Source organism: Miniopterus schreibersii (genome assembly GCF_964146895.1).
Source record: "Miniopterus schreibersii genome assembly, chromosome: 2".
Taxonomy (NCBI): Eukaryota; Metazoa; Chordata; class Mammalia; order Chiroptera; family Miniopteridae; genus Miniopterus; species Miniopterus schreibersii.
Window position 1 is genome coordinate 186,130,198 of NC_138102.1, and position 23,498 is coordinate 186,153,695.

A 23,498-nucleotide genomic window follows, 5' to 3' on the forward strand; every position below is an offset into this window, starting at 1 on the left:
AGGCCCGGAGGTGTGCACCCAGAGGAGGGGGTGAGTGCCTCAGCGTGGTGAGGTGGCGTGGGGCAGGCTGGGAGCCGGGCGGCGTCCCCAGCTCGGTGCTGTGGTTTAGCAGTGGGCTGTGAGTCTGTGCCCAGAGTGGAGGCTCGGGCACGGTGGAGACAGCCTGGCTGGGGCACCTGGTTGTGGCCGGCAGTGGGCTCTGTGGTCAGTCCTTGACTGTCCCTGGTCTTTCTCTCCAGCCTCCTTCTGTGCGTTTACACATGAAATCACACACAGGGGCTGTGGGATCCTGTTGCTTTGCCGTTGTAATTATAGCGCAACTTATCTACACTGAATAGAGCTCGTCACTGAGAGACTGTCCTCAGGCTCCCCTGGGCTCTGCCCAGCTTCCTGCCTGCAGCTGCCCCAGCCTAGGAGTGGCTCTGTGGGCTCCCACCTTCCTGCAAGGGCTTCTCCAGGGCGATGGATGCGGGTGGGTCAGCGAACCCGAGGAGTCGTGCTCGCCTCAGGGCCCTCTCGGGGGCCGCCACGGGCTGTCCCTGTTGGCATTTAAGCGTCATAGTGTCAGGACTGTACCTGCTGACCCCAGTCTTGTTACCGACTTTGTGAAGAAGTGGAGTCAGCTGCTGCCGGTACTGTTACCAGCAGGCGCGGGGCTGGCTGGGGCAGGGCGGGGCTCAGTCCCGGGCGGTGGATTTCTAACCGGAGCAGCAGCAGCTCCCTTTAATTAAACGCCGCGGGCCGCGGCTGTGGGATCGATGGTATTGAGGACGGCAGGGTAATTAGACCTGCGAGGTGACTAACAGGTGACGCTTGCTCTCTCTCGGCGTAAACAAAACCGGCAGCACAGCCCCTAAGCGGCCTTGCCAGGCGGTGCCAGTGCCCCAAAGGTTGGGCCACAGGGGGCGCTCGTCACTCCTCCACCCTCCCGCCACCGGGGGCGGGCTCCCCCCAGTGCGGAGCCGTCCGGCCGGCCTCAGTTCCATAAAAACTGGCATGCCTGTCATGGTGCGCCCCACAACCAGGCAGCCCTGTCCCGGACCCGCTTTCCGAGGCGGCAGTTGGGGTGTGAAAAGCTGTTAGAAATTCCTTGTCCAAGACTCTCTAACGCCTCTGTTGAGATAGAATTCACCCTTTACACGTACAGCTTGGTGGCTCTGCGTGTGTTGGTAAAGTTGTGTGACTCACTACAGTGAACTTTAGTGCGCAGGAGGAAACCCTGGACCCCTCTGCAGTCACCCCCACCCCCGACCTCCCTCCCCAGCCCTGGCTTAGCGCCCATCTATTCCTGTCCCTGCAGACTCGCCTCTCCCAGATGTTTCATGCCCATGGATTCATATCCAAGTGGCCTTCTGTGTCCGGCTTCTCCTGCTTAGTGCCATGTTTTCAAGGCTCACCCGGGTTGTAGCAGGCAGCACTGTCCCATTGTTTGGATGGGTCAACGTTTTATATGTCCGTTTATTAGTTGATGGACATTGGAGCATTTCCGCTCCCTGGCTGTTATAAGGAACGCACTGAGAGTGCTCACATGCAGGCTTCTGTGTGGGTGTTTTCGTCTCTCAGGTCGATACCCAGGAGGGGTTGTTGGGTCATGTGGGAACTCTGCTCACTATTTTGAGGACCTGCCAGCCCTGGGTGAGGGTCCAGCATTTCCACTTTTTTGGTCACGGCCTTTGGGGTGGTGGGCAGTGGCGTCTCACCGTGCTTTCATTTCCCTGGTCATAATGATTCTGAGCATCTTGTCAGGTGCCGATTGGCTGTTTGTGTATCTGCTTTGAGGACATGTCTGTTAAGATCCTTTGGCCTATTTTTAATAGAGTTTTTGTTTTTCTGTTATTGATCATCCAAGAGTCTTGACACTTCCTACTGTCTATTTTTTTCTAGTTGGCTGCCCTGAGGACCAGGCTGGAGGGAGGGGACAGCAGGGAAGCTGGCTTTGGGCTGTCTGGGCTGTCCTCTGACTATGCTGCAGTCCCGTGAGTCTCAGGTCTGCCAGCTTGCTGAGGGCCGTGTGACATGCTGGGGTGAAGTAGCCACGGGCAAGCATATCACTGCTCTTCCAGATGCTTCCCCTCCTGGTTGGCAGTGGGAGGTGGATCGGCCTTCAAGGGCTGGCCTGGCCCTGGAGGGCTCCTTGGAAGAGGTGGCTTGGAATTTTCCACCTAGGAGGGCTGTGGAGAAGCACGACACCTACCCCAGCGGAGGGTGGAGTTATTTTCCTGGCTTTGCTCACAAAGCCACTAATATTTTACCAGGATTTGCTTGCCCCACTGTGAATGAATTCCTGTGCTCACTGATGAATGTCCTAGAGAGGAAAAGTAAAAGAGAAAGGATCCCCTTGTAACCAAGCAGGTGACTGTGAAAGCAGCAGAGCCACAGAGCAAAGGCCTGAGGAGGAGACGAGGGTACCAGGGCTCTCACGGGTGTCAGCGCCAGCGCTGTGTCTTCCTTCTGGCACGGCCGATGTCTCCTAGGGGTAAAATGCTTCCTGGAAATAGGCTCTGGCATTACGTGGGGGAGGGATTCCCTTTCACCAGGCGGATTTCGCGGAGCACCTGCCAGCTCAGCCCGACCAGGAGCTGCGAGGTCCGGCTGCCTGTTCGTTGTAGGCGTGTCCCGTGTGGCAGCGGATGGGCGACCGTGTGCACTTCTGAGGGGCCGGTGGGTATGTGTCTTCCTTCTGGGCGGCAGCGTCGCTGTTCCAAGCGACGTTGTGGTGAAGGGACGTTTGAAAGCCAGTAAAACACTTAACTTTTAGAACCGTGTTTCATCTCATTTGATTGACTTCGTAGTTCATCATTGCACAATTTCTAGAATAAAATGCACTTTTTGATTTTTCTAAACATTTATCTTCCTTGGCGTTGCCAGAGTCTGGGGGCAGCAGACCTGCCTGCGTCCTCTCGCCGGGGCTCGTGGCTTCTCGTCTGAACAGCTGAGAGGGGCCGGACTCCAGGCCCCTTGCCCATCCTTGTCAGAACTCAGGATGGGGTTGCCAGTGTCCTGCTCCCCTCCTCCTGTGAAGTCTGCTCAGATGCCCTTCCCTGCTGGGGGGTGTGGCCTTGTGGTCAGAGGGCCGGAGGGACTGTGGCCGATAGACCTTCCTGCTCTGGTTCAGAGCAGAGTCCAGGAGTCTGTACCTTCCTTCCCCTGTGCTCCTGGCCTGGCTGAGGTTTAATCACAGCCCCTGAGCCCTGTTCGCTCGCTTTATCCAAAATAAAGGCATCAGTGGCACTCAGGTCCACTTAGGCCCCTGCCTGTCTCTCCAGGCCTTTCTTTGCACTCCAGGGCTTGGCTCAGATGTCCCCACAGGAAGGCCTTTCCCTCCTATCTGTCTGGTGGCCCTGACCACCTTCAAGTGTCCCGTGCCTACTCCTCTGCGAGACCTTTCCTAGCCCAGCCTCTGTTCCTGAGCTCCCCTTCATCCTCACCCTGCTCCCCACTTCCCGTTCAGCACTGCCCCCCCAGAGCAGTGATTTTTCAACCTTTTTAATCTCATGGCACATAAACTAATTGTTAAAATTCCGCAGTGCACCAAGAAATATATTTTTTGCTGATCCGACAAATAAAATCGGTATAATTTTGATTCACACGGGATGGCTATTGTGGTGCTGGCCGTTGTCATTTTTTTTATTTGACAGTCTGAGGGAAAAGAGGTCGGGGCCCCGACTCAGTAGCCAGGTGTTGCATGTTTTACAAATTCTGGCGGCGCAGCGTGCGAAGATCGCTGGCCTAGAGGAAGGTTTGTCCATTTCTGCCATTTCTTAGCCTCTTAAAGCACAGCCCTTGCTGCCGGCAGCAAACCCTTTAAGTAAAGAAACAGTTACACTTGGAGAAGTTATGTTGCAAAACGATTAAGTTAATTCTAGCAATTAGGGGTCATCAGCTTAGAACTGCAGGACCGTTCTGAGGGCGGCCAGGCACTGGGCGTCCTTGCCTGGCCCGTCCTTCTGGAGCTGGAGACGAGCCCGCCGCCCAGAGCTGGAAAGGAGAGGTAGTCACAGGAGACAGGTGGGCGCAGTAGCCCTGGCCCCCCCCCCCCCCACGTCCTTCCCGGAGGCAGCCTCTGGTCTTCCTTTATACTGTATTTCTCAGCCCTCCACACGTGTGTAGACTTCCACGTCCAGCCCCGAGTGTCGCCCTTCCACTTGGGAAGTGGGGGCTTTGCCCTGTGGCCACCCCCTCCCCACCAGCTCGGCGTAGTCATTGCCAGTTTCAGGGACTTGACGTTTGTTGTTTGTGCTGTTGTGGCTGTGACTCTGGGCCAGGACTGAACCACGAGAACCTGGGGTGTGTGACCTCAGGTTGGTCCAGCCGCTGTCGCCTGTGGGTGGGGCCTCCTGCGCGGAGGTTGGGTGCTGCTTCCAGCCCTGCCCTCCGGGTTCCACACACCCAGGCGGCCGGTGTTACCCTCCTGCTCCCTGTCGGCTCCCGCTCCCTCCTGCCTCCCTCTTCCTGATTCTGTTGACAGGTCTTGTCGGCTCTCGTTTGCGTCGTTGCTCCTTTACTGTCCTGCTGACGTAGTCTCGGGTCCACGTCGGGAGATGAATCCACTGGGCTTTAAATTGGCAGCCAGGTGCCTCTCAAGCAGCAGCTACCTGGGAATCTTCCCTGATGTCCCTTCTTTAGGAAGGGACCCCTCTGCTCTGTGTCACCTCTCACCTTTCTTGAATGACACCCCTCCCTACGTGCTTGCACAGCTACATTCCCCGTCCCTGTGTGAGCCCCTGGAGGCAGCGACTGGCCTGATGGGGCCCTCTGAGGGCAGCTTGGCCCCTCGGTGGCCGGAAAGGTGAGGTAGTCATAGAGGACAGGTGGTGGTCAGCAGGACCCTTGTTCACTGAGTGGATAAACAGGTGTGCGGCTGGGCATGTATGAGTGGCCTGGACCCCAGGGACAGCTTACACAGGGGTGCTCAGCAAACGCTGGCCACATGGGGGATTTATGAGGCTTCCCATCCTGTGGAATAAGAAATATGCTACTCTGAGGACCTTCTCATGCTGCTCAGCTCTTACTGTAGGTTCACATGTCAGCAGAGGTGACTGTGGTGTAAAGCAAGGATATGGCCCAATTCCCCTCCCATCAGTGGGAGGCTGTTCACCTGGCCAGCGGCCACAAGGAGCAGAGGAGCCCAGATCCGAGTGTTTCCCGTGCCCTTGACTGCTAACAAGCTTCGCCAGACCCTCTGTTTGGCCTTGGCATGCGGGTCATTTCAGCACAGCTCCCTCCCACTCCTCTCTGCTAGCTGCTTGATAATCCCTAGCTGGACCCTCGCCTGTCAGGAAACACACCCGACTGCCTGACCGGCTGCCGTCAGGTCTTCCCCACTGTGTAGGCAACAAAGGCCATGTCTTTTCCCTCGGCCCCCGCGTGGTGGTTTCGCACCAGCAGAGAGCAGGGCGGCACTCCTCGGGTTGGAGCTCCCGCAGTACTGTGTGTTTCTTACTTTTGTTCAGTGTTTCTCCCAAATTTTGTTGCTATAAAAGTTTTAGAAAATCAGAATTAAAACCAGTTAAAATGAGATGGAGTGGTAGAAAAAAAAAAAAAAAGCTCAAATTATGGGTTGATTTTTCTGTTATTCCTGGCATTTCAGGAAAAAAAGGTACATATGAGTCCTTTGCATACACTGTTTTGTGGCAGATTTCTGGTTCCGTTTCAAATGTGACAATTAGGTGCGTCCCACTGCTGTGAGGTTTGGGTTCCAATAAGCCTAACAGTCTCGTTCTTGCTGTGTGTCGTGTGTCACAGTTTACAGATGCTTCCGTGAGCTGCCTCTTTTCCCTGGGAAAAGTCTGTGACTCACCGCAGACTTTTGTTTGTCCCATGTTCAGGGGGAGGAAACACGCTTCAGAGAGGTTAGGGATTGTCCAGGGCCACACAGACGGTCGCTGGCCCTGCTGGGCCTCGAACCCCGTCCGGTGCTTGCCCCTCTGTCCTGCGTCTCTCTGTTCCCCGTGGTCACAGAGCATCTTCTGTGACGATTTCCCAGGTGGGAGTTTTACTGGGAAGCTCAACCCTTGCAGTGCAGATGAACATGGAATTGTGGAAATGGTGCTGTTTTCATGAAAATAGTTCAAAGTTTACTTTTCAGGAAGCAGACCCACTGTCATAGAAGAAAGTAGTGTTATTTCTCACTTGGTTTTGGTTTATTAAATTTTCTCACACTTTAGCTTGCTCTCTTAGTGCGCCAGTGATTTTACAGTCTGATTCCAAGAAAAATAGGACAGGATGCTGAAAGGAAAGCCAGACACAAGCTTTCAATATGAAGGCCCAGGCACCTGTAATAAAAGGGTGGGAAAGATACGCCTCACAGACATCAGTCATGAGAAAACTCATTTGCTTATAATAACGTCAGAGAAAGTAAACACCAAGACAAAGAGTTTCATTAGAGACAGAGGGATGTTTCATAACGATAAAATGTTCAACTCATTAAGTAGATAATATCTTTCTAGGTGTGTGTGCACCTAATAATACAGGTTCACAATGCGTGAAGCAAACACTGACAGAAGTAGAGAGAGGGAGAGACAATTCCAGTCAGAGGCAGGCGTTTAACACCTTCCCCGAGCAGTCGATAAAATGTGCATATTTAAAAACCGGTCAAGAGGTGAAAGATACAAGCAGGACCGTCTGCCACCTGGATCTCACCGATTTACAGACTCCACACCCACAACTGAGGAACGCAGTCATGTCACGGACAGTGAGTGGCACATTCACCAAGCAGACTGTGGGCTCGGCCACAGTGAGCCGTAATAAATACCAAAGGATCGAAGGGACACTAAGGTCATCTCACCAAATGCTGAGATTAGAAGTCAGCCTAACAGTGAGATACCTAGGAAATCCTCAGGTATTTGGAAAGCTGTCAACACACTTCTAAGTAGCTCATGAATCAAGGAAATCACAAGGGTGATTTGAAAATGTTTTGAACTGAGCCATGACAACACATATCAGAATGTGTGTGCAACAGAAACAGTGCTTGGAGGGAAATTTGTGTCGTCAGATGTCTGTGTGCGGAGAACAGAGGCTTCAGATCAGTGACCGGAGCTCCCACCTGAAGGAGCTGGGGAAAGAGAGGACATTAAACAGCACCAGGCAAAAGCAGGGATGTGAAACCAAGATGGAGACAAGTGGACAAGGAAGGCAGGAATCCACAAAATCTAAAATTAGCTCCTTGAAAAGATCAGTAAAACTTCTAGTTAGACTTGCTCAGTGCGGGGGAGAGGACAGATCACCAGCATCAGCCACGAGGGGGGAAACATCAGTACAGACCCCACAGACGTGAAAAGTAGCAAGGATGTCGTTTACCTCTTCATGACAAAGTTCAAGAACGTACGTGAGATGGACACACTCCCCGAAAGACAGCGTCTAATAAAACTGACACACGAGGAAACAGAACTTCAATGTCCCCATATCAATTTAAAAACGAGTTGTGATAAAAGCCTTCACAGCAGGAGAGGGCTTTACTGGTGACTCTGTCACCCATTTAGAGAAGGAGGGACACCAGTTCTCCAAAGTGCTTTCAGAAGAGAGAGGAGGCGAAGACGCTGGCAGGCGCGTTATTAAGGCAACACAGTCCTGGTACCAAAAACCTCGCAAAGAAACTGTAAGAGAAAGAAAGGAGAGATGAGCTTCTCTGATGAACACAGATAAAAATTCTTTAAAAGTTGGTGAGCCGACTTTTGCTTGGACCACGAAGGATTAAATGCCCCAGGAATTGCTCTCCTGCTGTAAAGAAGCAGAGACCAGACCAGGTATGTGAGGCAGCTGCCCTCAGGCCTGGACGACAGGCAGTGCAGGCCCGTGACCCCGGGGGTGGGGGTGGGGGTGGGGGGCCATGGGCAGGTGAACCCGACCTCTGTTCCCAGTTATAGTCAGAGACAGTTTCCAGTCCCTAAACTTAATCTGGCGGCCTCGCTGAGCTGAGTCCAGAAAGGGGCTTGAGAGGCGTAGACTGACTGTGGAGCAGGGCGTGGGAGAGGAGAGCACGCGGGTCGACCCAGGGGTCCTGTCCGGTCCTGGTGGCATGCCCTGTGCTCCCGAGCGGGGAAGTGCGTAGCAGGGGAAAGACTCCAGAAAGCCGCAGGTGGAACAATCCCCAGAGCTCCCGTCATCGCAGAGGCAACAGACCAGAAACCAGCACGCCTGACGTTCAGGGAAAAAGACAGGCACGCAGCAGAACGCGACTCAGTCAGGAGCAAAACCCATCATTAGAAACGGACTCGTGAGTCAGTGGTGACACGTGAGTGGCCGAATGAGGGGGTGGGTGAGAGCTCAGTGTGAACTTCATGAAGTGGATGGAACTAGTCAGCACGGACTTGCTAATTACAGTCACGAGAGACGCCGTTTAGCACTTACTAGCATGGCTGAGGTTGAAGACTGGGCCCGGAATGTGACCAGGGCCACGTGGAGCGCGCGGACCGCTTAGCATTGCTGCGGGCGCTGTGAGATGGCGCGGCCACTCTGAAGAGCCCTGTGGCAGCGTTTAGGGGAGGTGACCGTGATCAGCTCCTGGCCCAGCACCTCCCCTCCTCCGTACTTGCCGAGTAGAAGTGAAAACGTGCCCACAGGACTTACCTATGAGAGTGTTCACAGCAGCCCTTTTGGGTAGCGAGAGCTTGTGACTGACCCAGACGCCTGTGGGCAGGTGCACGCGCAAGCAGATTGTGGTGCACCGCAGAGCACTGTCCTGCTTGGAAGAATGAGCTGCTGGCACCGGCGTCCTGTGTGACAGACGCGACGGGCAGCAGAAGCGGGGCGGTGCTTCCACCCGGCGTGCTGCTCATGAGATGTCAGAGCAGGGCAGGGAGTCGCTGGGGACGGGCGATGGAGGTGTCCCACGTCTAGCATGGGGGAGGCATGGCTGTTCGTTTATTGTAAAAATACACCCCCCAAGCCCCCACCCACCTCCAAAGGGGCGGAGGAAAGAGCTGAACTTTGTCTTCTCCAGCACTTGCCACCACACACGGTTGTAAGACCCTGTTTGGATGGACAGGAAATAGGGACCTGGGATCTGACCTCCAGGGGCTCTGACTGCTCCTAGAGAGGAGACAGATGCCCGGGCACAGCCCCGAGAGGCTCTTGGGTGGGTTGGCTCCAGTGCTACGGGCACTCACAGTCCGTCTCGGCTCCCCCAAGCCCCGTTCTAGACTCAGCTCAGCAATACTGCAGGGCTAAGTTTAGGGCCCTCCTGTGGGGCTGGCTAGGTGGCCGTACTAGATGGACATCCTGTGCATAAAGCTGGGCACCCCTGGAAATGCCCTGTGGGACAGGTTTCTGCACGTGGACGTCGGTGAGACGTTGTACCAGTGCTCGCCGGGCCTCACCCTGCGGGCGTCACACGCTCAACACGGCGTCCCGTCTGCGACAGGTTTCTTGTTTTAATTTGCCATTCTTTGATCGCCATTGAGGTGATGTGTCTATCTTTGTGTGTTTCTTAGCCATTTCTTAGCCATTTCTGTTTCCTCCTCTGAGTTTTTATTTCCTTGTAAATCGGTCTCTCAGTTTTGTACGTTTATACATTAGTCACACTGACCTTTTTACGTTGTGTGTCTGTCGTTTGTCTTTAACGTTGTCCTGTCTGTGACTGTCCTGTTGTTTCAGACTTCATTGAGTTAACTTGTGAATCTTCTTATTTATCATTGCTGAGATTTGTGTCTTGCTTAGGACTCTTTCCTCCATCTGAGAATATCGAAACATTCTCCTACATTTTCTTGTAGTATTTTCTATTTTCCTTCACACACACACACACACACACACACACACACAATTTTGATCTTTGAATTTTTAATCATCTGGAAATTGTTTGGATGTCATTGGTTGACGGGCCCTTGATGTGAAATACTGTTTTCATAACCAAACAAAGGCTCGGTTTGAACCCCCATTCTGTTTCTGAGCCCGTTGCCTTAGTCTTGTCTTGGAATCCCCTTGTCTTCATTACTCAGCTCTGTCCCTTCACATGTTCCTTCTTGGAAATTTTATTGGCTGCTCTTACGCCTTTAGTCTTCCAGGTGAACGCAGGGTCAGCTTCCCAAGTCTCAGAACACACAGTACGTCCCATTGGGATTTTGGTTGGCTTTGCATGGAATAAAAGAGTTTTTTAAGCGACAGTCAACAGCTTTATAATTTTGAGTCTTAGATCTTGGATATGTCGTTGCTTTTATAGCCTCCATGTCTCTCTGGTCTGTGTGCACCCTCCACTGTCACCACCCAGCCACCGTCCCCGCTGCACTGGGCTTTGTGCGTGGCCCATTAAGTGGGCTCCTCGAGACCTCTGGGCCCCTGTGATCTCTGCACTGTGGCCAGGACTTTGCCTAAGCTGCGTCCTAGGCTGGGACGCCCCCTCTCCCTCCCCCACCTCAGCTCACTTCTCCTCAGCTGCTGGTCTTACCTCGATGGTCAGCTTCCTCACGGACGCGGCTACCCAGGAAACCCCCATGCGGTTCCTCTGTGCTCCCACCTGTCCCTGCGGGCACACAGTCGTGTCTGTACCCTGCTGTGTCCTTTGTGCACAAGGACACAAGGTGGGTCCCCTGAGCCCAGAGCCGTGTGCTCACTGTGTGCCCCTCCGGCCAGCCCGGTGCCGGCCGCACAGTGCTCCTGAAACCCGCGCTGCCGGGGGATCGGCGCTCTCCTGTTTCTGTCGGTCTTTAGGTAAAGCCTGTTCTCTCCCTCTTGCTGGTGTCCTTTTCTTGTTAAGCTCGTGCCTGTGACGTTTCCTCCTTACTTATGTGGCTGGCAGAGAAGAGCTATTGATTTCGAATGGTCTTGTGTCTGGCTGTCCTGCTGAACTCGGAGCCCTGGGTCCCGCTGTCTGCCGGGCCTGCTGCCCCTCTTGGTTGGCTGCGCCCCGAGGCGGGCCTGGTCCCTGATGGCTGTAGCAGCCTGACCCAGCACCTCTAGAGCAAGGCCGGCAGGGTTGCCTCTAGGTGTCCCAGGAGCCAGGAGGGCTTTCTCAGAAGCCCCGGCCGTTGACCTCTCTTCTCAGCCACTCAAACCGATGCCTAATTAGTCACTAGCGAGGGCGGGGCTTAGCTCTACACCAACCAATCAGGCCCACCTTTGGAGTGGGGTGGGTGGGTCCAGCGTTTGCTGGGCTGACTCCCCTCCCTCTCAGGGATTCTGGGGGGCGGTGTGCACAGCCAGAATTCTGGTTGCAGGGTTTAGGGGTGAGTGGGCCTTGGGTGGAGTCTACACCTGACCACTATGAGGTGGCCCCATGGCTTTTCCCATCAGCCAGTTCAGCACCCAGGGAAGCTGCAGGATTCCCTTTGTTCGTATTTGTAGGTGAGCTTGGTCTGTGGTACAACCCCTATTTAATAATGGTGGTTAATAGAGTGGACAGACCTGGGGTAGCAGGTCCCTGAGCCCCTGAGCCACCTGGTCCAGTGGCCTCCTCATTGACGCAGCAGGGCCACGGCCCTCACTGACTCTGCTCCTTCCAGCAGTAAAGCTGAGTCAGACCCACCTCTCACTGTGTCCAGGACCCCAGCCTGTGGGGCCCTTCCCCAAGGAGAGAGCTCCAGGGACCTTAAACCTGAGATTCTCTGCCGTTCTTCACAGACAGGCTCAGAAAGCCAGTCTCTGGCAGGGGACAGGCACCAGGAGCTTGAGGGTGTCCCACAGGAGGTCCTGCTTTTCCTGATGTCCCAGGGAACTGGGGAGATGCGGTTTTTCTGAGATGGCTGTGAAATGTGGGTTATTGCTGGAACCATGGCCCAAACATTCCTTACTCATTTAGCTTGGACTCTAGTAATTGGGAAAAGCTGAGATGCCAGGACTGTGTGTTTTGTTGATTATATTACCGAAGTTGCTCTTTAATCATTTTTTTACTCCTAGTGTTAATCATCACCCCCAGGCTGTTAGGAGAACCTCATGGTGGCCCTGACTCAAAGGGGAGAAATACTCGGTCAGTTTCGGTGGGACTGACCGAGCGCCGATACGCCTGCAGGTTGAAGTGTACTTTCCAGCCGCTCCGGGCATGTGCCTGGGACACTCAGGACTCATGGGAGGCCTGACAGGATCCAGGGCTCCTACCCTTGCCCCTCCACCCCCTGCTGCGCCCTCTCCTGCCCCTGGAGGCCAGCCCCGCCCCTCCGTGTCTGGGCCCCCTGTAGGTGTTTGTACAGACTACAGTGACTTGTGTAGTCAGTGTGCCTGCAGGCTTTGTGGTCCTTGGTTGTGTTACGTGCCCCCCCCCCCCCCCCCCCCCCCCCCCGTCAGCGCTGTGTACACTCACGTGTCTCTCCACGGCACAGTTCCTCTCAAAACCAGTCCTGGGAAAAGGACCTCCTGCAGCATTCTTCAACAGGAAATGCAGAGAGGGGCAGGATGAAAGGAGGGAAGAGCCTCTTCTAGGCGTCAAGTTGGGGAGAAGGCAGCGGGAGGGAAGGAGGGAAGCGGGGAGGCACCAGTACCCTCTGGTCTCGCCTGTCGGGTGGAGCTGGGACACTGGGTGTCTTTACGGACGTCCTCCCTGAGGGTCCGTGGGAACAGGCGATGCTGAGTGCTGCTGGGATCGGTGGGAACTGCTCCCAGATCCGGTCAGCGTCAGCACCTGAGACCTTTGTCATTTGGGTTCACCTGGATTCATCTCGGGGTCCCCTGCCCTGGGAGCACTGGTGGGAGATGCTAGCACATGGGGTTCGGCTAACGGTGTGTAAACATTTCCCTTGTCTCTTCTTTGCCAACAGAAGAATTGCGGAAGCTGAGCTGGTCTGGGATCCCTAAGCCGGTCCGTCCGATGACGTGGAAGCTGCTCTCAGTAAGTGTCTCGTCCACATGGGTCTGCTCATCACCTTCCTCCTGTGGGGTCGGGTCCCTCGTCTGTCCCTGTGAGGACAGGCCCCCTCATCTGTCCCCTGGTGAGGACGGGCCCCCTCGTCTGTCCCCTGGTGAGGACGGGCCCCCTTGTCTGGCTGGAAGTGTGGCTGTCACTCCAGACAGCACCGGTATTGTTGCAGGGTAAGATGACGTTTTCCATCCTTTGCTTCATTACAAGCTTGGTTGACAGGGCTGGCAGAAAATAAGTCATAATTTATGGCAGTTCTATTTTTTTCTCTGATTTCATTGTTTTTAAAAAATCTTCCTAAGATTTTCAAACCCGGGATAGAAAGGGTCCAGCGCAGAAGATTACATCAGCTGAGGGATCAGGGGAAGGGCCATGTTTGACATGCTTTCTTTTTAATATCAGTCCTGATGTTAGGGGAACGAGCTGATGCTAGGAATAGTTGGATTCTGCAATGAGGGCAGGCTTCTGGCTTCCTCGCCCCTTGCATGGAGCTGCCTGTCTTGGAGCCTGTGGAGCCGGCCGGGTGGCAGGTGGTGGCGGGCGTCAGTCCAGCCTCGCGTGCGCACCGGGGCTTACATGGCTGTGAGCGCGCCCTGCTGGCACTCCCGCGGTCGTGGGCAGCTTCCTCTCCCTTTCTTGTGGAGCCCAGTCAGTAGGGAACACTAAGGGTTTGCTCTAAATTGGGCCTGACTTTTAGAATTTAAAAGACTTTTTCTTGCTAATGAGTCTTAATCAATTTGCAGCTTAGTACCTCGTAATCCTAAGTGCAGATGCAGTTTTGAACAGCGAATATTTATTGATTAGATACTCTCTTGCCATTAAAATTAGATGTGCTGCAATTGCTTGTATTTTTGTTTGTTTTAAGTGTTTCCAGTTTTTCAGAAGCCCTCTGAGATGGGTTACAAGCTTTTCAGAGTGAACTGTGGGAGTGCTGGTGAAATGGCCCTATGGTTAGGCACCTGCATGCAGGTTGTGATTATTGAGGGTCTGTGTCGGCGGGCGGGTCGTCTGGTGACCGTGTCCTGCTCTTGTTCCTTTGGTGTCTGTCTCTGCCGGCCGTAGTCGGATCCTCTATATGCTGCCCTGGGATTGACTTGGAAAAGGGGCCATCTGGGCCTCAGACAGAGGAGTAGAGGGGAGATGCCCCAGGTGCCCCTTTGCTGGTTCAGTGGGAGGGAGGGTGGTGGGCAGAGCCTGTTATCACTGTTTGCTGAGCGCCTACCCAGGGCTGGGAGGGGACAGGGAGCAGCAAAGATGCGGCAGCTTCTAGCTGTCCCCTTGACCTGGCTTTCCGTTCTGGGTGCATGGTCGTGTCACCTGGGGAGCTTGGGAAATACTGATACTGGGGTTCCTGAGGGATTTCCACGGGTGCCCAGGGTTGGGGACCACTGCTCTAGGACACTCAGGCTGCACGTGGGACAGGCCAGGGCCCACAGCAGCCAGCTGGGAGAGAAGCCGGTGGAGGCAGCGCGCCTGGGCTGAGCTACTTGGCAAGAGGGCGGCTGGGCGCAGCTTACTGTCCCAGGGGCTCATCGGGGGGGGGGGGAGGTGATTGGTCCCAGCCCACTCTGCTTCTAGGACCACGAGCTTTAGCACTGAACCCAGGATCGAGGAGACTTACCATTTGTCCAGTTTACAAAGACAGACCACCAGAGCTGTACTTGAATGTGAACCTATTTCCAGGCCTGGGGACCTGAGGACTTGCCCCGCCGACATGTTCACGCTTTGTCAGTGACCCAGCCGGTGGTCTGTGGATGAGCACCACTCCTCCCTGACGGTGGCTGGGCCACCTTGGTGAGGAAACGAGAAACCGGCTCGTGTTTACGGAGAGCTAACCTGCACTGCAGCCCGGAACGTGCCCTTCCGCCCCATCGCTGCCTCTGACCTGTCCCCCCCACAGGCATGGCAGCAACTCTGCAAGAATGAGCTCTGTGAGAAATCATGAGTTTGGTTCTTTTTAATTAACAATTTCAGAAACATGGAACCAAAGCTAGGGAAACATTTAACAGTTGCCTGGTGGATAGGATAGTTGGATGAGCAGTGACACTGGTGTCACCCTCCCCATCCCTGGTGCTGAGCCGGCGCGTGTGTGGCCGCAGTGGGGAGAGTCCACGTTGTCGCTGGGACAGCTGGGATACAAGTCCCTGCCCGCGCTGTTTGACGTCTGTGATCAGTGTTTTCATACTGGCTGATGCAGCAATTAGGTCCCTGTAGTTCTGTCACTTAACATTCATCACGTGCCTGCATGCACCTCATTTGCATAATTCCCAGTTTTGCTTCATAATCTAAAGGCCGCTACTTGCACGTGCGCTTCCCTTAGGAGGGGAGCTCAGGAGGACGTGGGGCTCATGTGGCCCATGCCGACATAGCCGCCTTTCAGGGTTTCTGTTCCAGTAAGTTAAAATTCGGGGAACAGGGATTTCTGAGGGCTCGTCCTGCTACTCAGCCCTTTGGCTTCACTGCCTGTAGTTAGTGTGAGGCTGGTCACCTTCCCAGGTCTACCCTTGGTGGCCCCACTGCTGCTCCACACACGTCCTTGCCCCTTGTCCCCAGCCCCGTGCTCCGTGAGGTCATGTGGCCTTTCCCAGGGTGTCTGCACTCTGTCCCCCTGCCCACTTCCACCTTCCCCTCTGTCAAAACAAACCCAGCCCAGAGCAGTATGCGAACTGCTGCGTTCCCACTTGGCCCAGATCTCTTCTTCCCCGGATGCCGGGCTGTGCCCCTTCTTGGGGTGCTGCTGACATCATGCTTTCACTGGACAGGTGCTCACTGAGTGTCTGCTGAGTGGAACAGTGTCCTGAACCCCGGGATACCTTGAGCAAAGGGCTGAGGAGTCCCGCCCCCCTGGAGCTTGCTTCCTGTGTCAGTCAATTTCATAGTTCCTCCGAAGGTGATAGAAAAACCTGCAACAGGTGGGGGATTCTGCCCAGGGGTCAGGGTGCTGCTTTGAGACAGTGGCAGGGTGTTGACATTGGAGCAGGGACTTGGAAGGGCCAGAAGTGCCCTGCAGGTGTGTGTAGGGGGAGTGCCGTCCAGTCTTACTTACTCCTTGAGGAGAGATTTTTGACTCCAGCGCCCTGTGTGCCCTGGGATGGGTGCAGACCAGGTGCCGCCGTGGAGCTGAGCTCCCACAGTGAGGAGGGTGAACAGCAGTACTTCTTGCGGGGAGGGGGGTAGATGTTTACAACAGAACCGCGTGAAGCCTGGGTACAGGTGCCTGTGGGTTAGTAAGGAACAGGGGTGACACTGTACAGGAGCCTCACGGATGAGAACACACAGGGTTTTGGGACATGCGGTTAAGACCATGTTCTAATAGACACCACTGCAGAGCTCTCAGGATGGCTAAAATGAAAAAGCCCGACAGTGCCAAGTGCTGACAGGATGTAGGACGCAGGCACTCAGACACTTGCCGCGGGAGTGTCTCTGTGGAAAGTTCTTTATCAAGGTGTGTGTGCATACCACGCCCAGGTGTGCACGCAGTGAAATGCACCCCAGGTGCCGTAAAAGGCAGGATGGGATATTTGTGGTCAAACTTCTGACAGCCCCAATGGCCGCTGGATCCTGTACGTGGCCATACTCTGCCACAGTGACAGTTAACTACCATTCTGTGTCACCAAGTGAGTGAATTTTCCAGGTGAACGCTGAGTTTAAGCATCAGACAGAAGGCACATGTGTAGCTGCGTGCACAGCCTTAAGGACTTCTCATTCTTTGTGGTGTGCAAGGTGTGTGGAGAGGACGTGGTTTCATTTCTGAGCCCTGCTTTAGATGAGGGGTGAGCACGAGCTGCCCTGGGGTCTGGTCTGACACCTCCAGCTGCGAGGGTTTGAACAGCTCAGCCCAGGGCCAGGGGCTGCCGTGTGGCCCGCTGCTCTGTCTGTATGTCTGTGTCTCTTTTCCACCACTCATCTGTTCTCCCTGTCATTTGAGACACGAGCCTTCCTTCAATCATCTCAGGGAGACTCCAAATTAGCATTAACCACACTTATCTTCGTGTGTGTTTCCCTCACCCAGGGCTACCTTCCTGCCAACGTCGACCGGAGACCGGCCACCCTGCAGAGGAAGCAGAAGGAGTACTTCGCTTTCATTGAGCACTACTACGATTCCCGGAACGACGAGGCTCACCAGGACACCTACAGACAGGTGGGGCCCTTCCTCTCCGTGTGTCGCTCGGAGGGCTGTGCCTTGGGGGTCGTGGAGGAGGTGTTTTATCTCACGTCCCTGCTGGGTCACAGACCTGTATTTTCTAGTGGATCACTGAGCCTGAAAGCAGACGGTTGGTTCATGATTCGCACGGTGCCCAGAGTTTGCTGTTAGCAGGGCTCCCTGGGACGTTGGAGGCCTCACCCTCCTTGTGAGATGTCGGAGTCCACAGTGGCTCGTGCTGCACACAGACCAAACTCGGTTCTTGTTGGTCGCACAGCCCCGGGTTTCTGAGTGAACTGCCTCTCCTGACACGTCTGTGCTGGGCATTTCCTTGTGGAAACCTGCCCTCTAGCTGAGGGAACTTGTCCGGATTTCCCACCTGTCAGTTTGGTGTAGGTGTTAAAAGGTCCACAGCCAGGCTCACCTGTGGTGGGTGAGCAGTTCCTGTAAGTTACGTGAGTTCTTGGGCTGTTTCCCTGGGTGGTGGGGTGGGGACGGCATGGGCCAGCGTGGGCCATTCCCGTGGGTGCCGGAAGCCAGCGTGGTGCCGGCGTCGGGCCTGGGCGCTGTTTTGGCAGCTCCTGAAGCCCACACGTGTGCATCTGGGCCTCGTGGGGAACTTGATTACGACTTGCCTGTCAGGCAGAGCTCTGAGCGCTGCCTGTGAAAGTGCCCTGGCTCCCGGGGACGTGTGCAGTGGAGGAGAGTGGCTGGGCTCCGAGAAGGCGCTGGCACGGCCGAGAACTGTGCGCTGTTGATGCACTTGACCTGCCCGCGTCAGGCTGGAATCAATGTTTGCTAATTGCTGTGGACTGTGCCGCTAAATAGCCGAGGGCCTGCTCGGCTCCATGTCACGCAGCAGCCACCGCTTGGTAGCGAGTGCCGGCCAGCCTGTCACGCTAGGACTTGGGGCCCCGCTCGGCCCGCCTGGCCCAGGGTGCTCAGAGGAGGCCAGTCAGTGTCCCAGCGCAGGCCTTGCCCTAGAGTCGCTCCTTGTCGCCATTGTGTTGCCGTTTTCATCGTAACCTGTGGTCTCTCTCCTCCACCTGCAGATCCACATAGACATCCCTCGGATGAGTCCGGAGGCGCTCACACTTCAGCCCAGAGTGACGGAGGTAAGCGTGGCCCCCGGGAGGGAGTGTCTGCCAGGGCGGCTGCCTTCGCTGGGGCGCTGATGCCCACGTTCCCCATAAGGCGGGGGGCAGGGCAGGTGCTGTCCCCGCGGGCAGGTGCGTGCAGCATCGCTGACGGGAATCGCTTTTGTTCTGAGGAGCGTGGTTGTGTGATCCTGATGCCTGCAACGGAACGTGGGCCCTGCGTGGGGCGCATGTGCCCTCCCCCCTGAACCCGCCCGCAGTCAGGACCCAGACCATGCTTGGTCTGACGCCGGTGCTGAGGCTGCTTGGTGCCCTCGGCCCTCGCCTGGAGCCAGCCCCCCCAGCTTTGTGTTTGTGATCTTTCATGTCTTTGGCCCATTTTCCTCTGTGGTGTTGATCTAATTTGTATTGAATGCTGATCTTTCTCTGTTAGGGATTCTCAGAGTTTATCAGCTGCGTCCACCCCCTTTCTCCTCGGTTGTCGGTGATCAGAGGTGTTGGTGTTTGTTCCGTTCCCCTGTCGTCTCCTGTGCTGGGCATCGGGCGCGTTGCGGAAGGGCCTTTACCTGTGCCCCACCGTGGGCCAGCCTCTCTTCCTTGTTTCGTCTCGGCGTCCTGACGCTGTGCCCTCACACCTCTGTGTCCGGACACCTCTGACCGATAACTGCGGGAGGGGTGCGGTTCAGCCTCCTCCCAGTCACCCTAGGCCCTGCATCGCTGGCTGTCCCCCGTGTCTGCACGTTTTACACTTGCAGGGGCGTCTGCGTGCCCTCTGCTCCCCCAGGGCTCGAGCGGCCCTCCCTCAGTGCCACACCGCTAGCGTCAGGTCTCGGGACCCTCCGCCCGGGGCGTGCAGCCTGAGGCCTCAGGGTCAGGTGGCCGGCGTTTTCCTGTTTGCTCGAGTCTGTCTGATTTCGGGTCAGGACTGCACAGGATCTGTAGGGCGGTGTGCGAGAATTTCATCTTTATGAAGTTCAGTCTGCACTTTCGTGAACATGCGAATGCCCCATTTCAGGCCACTTTTAATGCCTTTCCGTGAAGTTTTAAAGTTGGCTCCATAAAAGGTCTTGCGTATGTTTTATTAGATCTATTTATTTATTTATTTAAATCCTCACCAGAGGGTGTGTTTTCCACTGCTTTTCAGAGAGAGTGGAAGGGGGAGAGAGGGAGAGACATTGATGTGAAAGACACACATCGACTTGTTGCCTCCCGCACGTGCCCTGAGCGGGGCTGGGGGTCAGACCTGCAGCCGAGGTACATGCCCTTGGATGGGATCGAACCTGGGACCCTCCAGTCTGTGGGCTGATGCTCCAACCACTGGGCAGAACTGGCCAGGGCTAGATTTATTCTTAGGTGTCATGTTTCGCTGCTACTATAAATAGTGTCTCTTTAAAATTGAATTTTTCATTGTCTGAAATGTTTAAGTCTTGATTGCTCCCGTAGCAGCACTGTTAGAGGGTGGCATCTCTTGTCCATGCAGTGTGCTTGGAGGTTGTCAGAGTGGCAGCCTGGGGCAGGGAAGGGTCCACATGGACACGTAAGTACTAGGGACATGGTGCACAGCATGGCGACTGTACTCGATGCTGTCTCCCAGTTGAAAGTTGCTGAGAGTAGATATTTATTAAAAGTCGTCATCACAAAACAGTTTGGGACGATGTGTGGTGATGGGTGTCGCCTAGACTTGGGTGGTCATCTCACGGTACACATAAATACCGAGTCACTGTGTTGTGTAATTGAAGCTAACGTAACGTTATGTCAGTTATACCTCAGTTATAAAAAATCCTGTTTACCTGGCGAGGGAGATTCAGAGCATCTGTCCCTGCATCCACCCCCCCCACCTACCCCCCTCCTTCCCTCTCTTCCAGCTCTCCATCCACCCGCCCACCTACTCACCATCCATCATGCACCCACTCAGCCCTGTATCCACCCACCACCTGTCCATCCCTCTGCTGACTCATCCCCCCCCCCCCCCCCCCCGATGGCTCACTGGTCGGCTGGGTGCTGCTGCAGCCTGACCAGGGCCTGGGCGGCCATGTGCAGGTGTCACTGTTCCCGAGGGCCTGGGGAGCAGAGAGCGGCATCTTTTCGGTGAGAGCCGCTCGTGTGGCAGGACAGCCCAGGGTTGGTGTACTACTTACTGCGTAGTGCTTGTCAGTAAAAAGTTAGGTAATTGGAATTTTATGAGAAAGTTTAAACAGCAGTTAGTATTTGTTTATATTTTAATATTAGTAGCAGTGAAAACATCGACAGCATGTATTGTGAGAGAGAGAGAGCATCTAAAGTTCCTGACATGTGCACTTTGCTTTGCCTCGTGTCCTTTCCAGATCTTCGAGAGGATCTTGTTCATATGGGCCATCCGCCATCCTGCCAGCGGCTACGTCCAGGGCATCAATGACCTGGTCACTCCTTTCTTTGTGGTCTTCATTTGCGAGCACATAGGTAAGGTCACAGCGTGCTGTTTTTTCTCACACATGTTGAACATAACTTCCGGGGCCCTACTATGTGTGATTACGCCAACATCAAATATTGCCTTTAAGTTTAATGTTGTTAACGATGCTAATAGAAACAGTGGTTTTCTTGTTGAAGTTAGCTTTAAAGTGTTTGAACCCAGGTGCCTGCCCACCGGAGCCATGCAGGTGCAGTTGTGATTACTGATGTCTTGTTAGGCGTACGCGAGAAAAGGCAGGCTGCTCGGGAGCGTGAGTGATTCCGTCTCAGGGCTGCCCACGCGGCTCTCATGGCCTGGACTCGAGCCCCGAGGTTGAGGTGGTGGGATATTAGTGGATATTTTGCGTACAGCATAGAGCGTATTTGATTGCATTTCTGCAGCATTTCACCACCTCTGCTTCCGATGCACTGGTGGTGTTTCATATTTGGGGAGTATTAACTACGTGTACAGTAACTGGTTTGAGGGAGGCTGGGGCTGGGCTTGGTGCTGCTGTGTTACCTGTGTGTGTCTCCTCTATCTGTGTCTCAGTCGACTGTAGGACAGCTTTACCCACTGTGAGCATGGTTTACGTTTAGAAATTCTGACGATATAGGTGAGGGATCTGCTGTTTAATCCATCTACAGATAAACAACGAGGCAGGGCTTTACTCTTCAGTTGTAGCATCTATATTTGCAGCTGATTTTAACTCGCCTTCACGTGACCCTGCTGTCCTGGTCTCTGTTTTTGTTAGTGTGTTTCTAGTTGGCCTGGGTCCCCATCCCCGCATTCGGAGACACTGGGTTCCCGCAAGGATGGGTCACCCTCGAGGATGAAACACATCAGCTCAGTGCACTTTACTGCAGCCCCTCTCACACTTTGTTTCCACTTGTGATGTCATTGAAGGTCTTTTCATTGCTAAGCTACTAATGAGACCTCGGGCTCCCCCCTAGTCATTCCCGAGTTGGGAGAGGCCACTTGAGAGCTGGGGCCTGCCTGCTGGCCCCCCTCTGACGCTAATGGAAGCTCTTAGTGCTCCCTAAGCAGGAGGCCCTTGTCAGTAGACGTCAGAGCTGTTAATTGAAAATCAGCCAAGATGTGACTAGAGGACTGATGTTCCCTGTTAACTAGACCACGTAATTAACGTGTAAGGACGTTTGTCCTAACTGCTGTTGCCCCAGTCGTGTGTGGAGAGGTCCTGGCGTTCCCGAATGCATTCTTTGGGTTAGCAGCGGGACGGGTCAGAGGGCCGGAGACATGGACGTGGTGCTAATTGTCCTGAAGAGGGAGCAGCTGCAGAAATGAGATCGAGAACAGCATCTGCAGCTGGATGGAGGTTTGCTGCCGGGAGCCCCTGAGATTGGGTCAGGATGGGCTTGTCTGGGGAGTGCAGAGGGCAGGGCCCTGTCCTGATCCGTGTCCCGGGGTCCGTGAGGTTTGATTGTGATTGGCTCAAGGACCGAGGTTGGCTGTCCCGCCTCTGGGTCAACGGCTCTCTCTGGGGAGGCGTCTAGGCCAAGGCCACTGCTGCGGGCCCCCCGTTGGTCAGGCCTGTGTGCACCTGGGAGCAGGGGTGCTGTGGCGCTGCCTCCTTGGCTGCTGTTCCTCCTGAGCGAGTGGACACCAGGAGCTTACAGCCTGTGTCAGGTGCAGAGGGTCCAGGAGATGTTGCTGGAGACGCTGTAATTGTGTCCCTTGTCGTCTCAGCCTGGCTTTTCTGTCCAGAAAATGGCAGCTCTGTGCTCTCCTTCAGGCCCATGTCTGGGTGTGGAGAGGGAGGTGTGAAGGGCACAGGGCAGAGGCCAAAGGGCATGTCAGCTGAGGGTGCCTGTTCTCAGCGTCTTCCCGACTTGCCCTCATAGAGCCCTACCCCCAGCTGCAAGGGGGCCTGGAAGAGCCAGAGGTCAGCGGTCTCCTGGAGCAGAGGACACGGTGCAGGGCCTGGGAAGGACATGGGGAGAGGGCTTTAGAGGCAGGAAAAAGGTGTCACAGGAATCATTGTGGGGACAGTTTCGGGGAGGGAGTGGTGAGCGGCATGTAGTCGCAGATGTGCAGCTGGAAACTGCTCAGAGCTGTGAGCGTGGGTAAGCGGGTGGAGGGAGTGACAGGCACAAACCTCAGGTAGAAAATGCTTAAGTCACATGCTTGCACGCGCACGCACACACACGCACACACGGAGATCAGACTGTTCAGATAATCTGAGTGGTTTGTCCACCCTCCCTGAGGGAGCAGGCCCCCTGCAGGGAGCCCAGAGTCCGAGGTTCTCTCACTTGCCCACCCTTAAACCTCAGTGAGTGGTGGCGAGAGACCTCTGTATAAAGCATGCTCCTCAGCAGAGGCAGTCACTGCACCTGGTGTCCGAGCGAGGGTGAATGCTCTGAGGTGGCCCTGAGGTCCATCCAGCCCGAGGGCCCAAGCAGAGGCTTGTATGGCCAGAGAAGTGACGTCCACACGGTGATGGCCCAGGTCCAGTAGGACATGTGAGCCGTTGGAAGGTTGTTCGTTTTTAACCTGGAGGGGAGAGGGGAATAGAGAGAGCTTATATAAAGGGTGTAAAGAGAGCGTTAATGGAGCTCCATTTGCAAAGGGTGAGTGGGGAGCATGCTGAGCACAGGCGGAAGGGAGAAGCTCGGATTCAGGGAGACTTGTCAGGTTGTTAGGTCACGGAGCACGGAGCTAATCTGGGTGGGAGGTGATAGTGGGGGCTTGCAGAGGGTGGCTGCCATTGGTGTTTGGGTGCCTGTTTGGAAGTAGACCTCAGAGGGTGGACTGGATGAAGGCGAGAGGGAGGTTGGCTGAGGATGACCCTAAGGCTTGCCCTCACCAGCAGGAAGGGTGAAGTTGCCGCTGCCTGAGAAGGTGGGTGGGGCAGGCTCCGCTCTGGGAGGCTCTGCTCTGGAGGGGTGGCAGGAGCTGGATCTTGGATGTGGACCGTTTGGCGACCTGTCAGACACCCCAGGCATCAGTGGTGCTCCGTCTTTCTGCCTCCTGAGGGAGTGGCAGATGGGGTCCCTTTTCCAGGTCTTGTGTCCACCATGAAATGTGGACCCT

The 23,498-nt window shown here is 55.1% G+C and overlaps 1 protein-coding gene across 1 annotated transcript in view; it reads left to right on the top strand.

The window, feature by feature from the left end:
• TBC1D22A (TBC1 domain family member 22A) overlaps window positions 1-23,498 on the top strand; it is a 146,342-nt gene that overhangs the window by 51,181 nt on the left and 71,663 nt on the right. Inside the window, exons 5-8 of the mRNA XM_081127383.1 lie at window positions 12,684-12,754; window positions 16,794-16,922; window positions 17,978-18,040; window positions 20,347-20,461. Of these exons, the coding sequence (XP_080983509.1) occupies window positions 12,684-12,754; window positions 16,794-16,922; window positions 17,978-18,040; window positions 20,347-20,461 (378 nt within the window). The remainder of the gene's footprint in view (window positions 1-12,683; window positions 12,755-16,793; window positions 16,923-17,977; window positions 18,041-20,346; window positions 20,462-23,498) is intronic.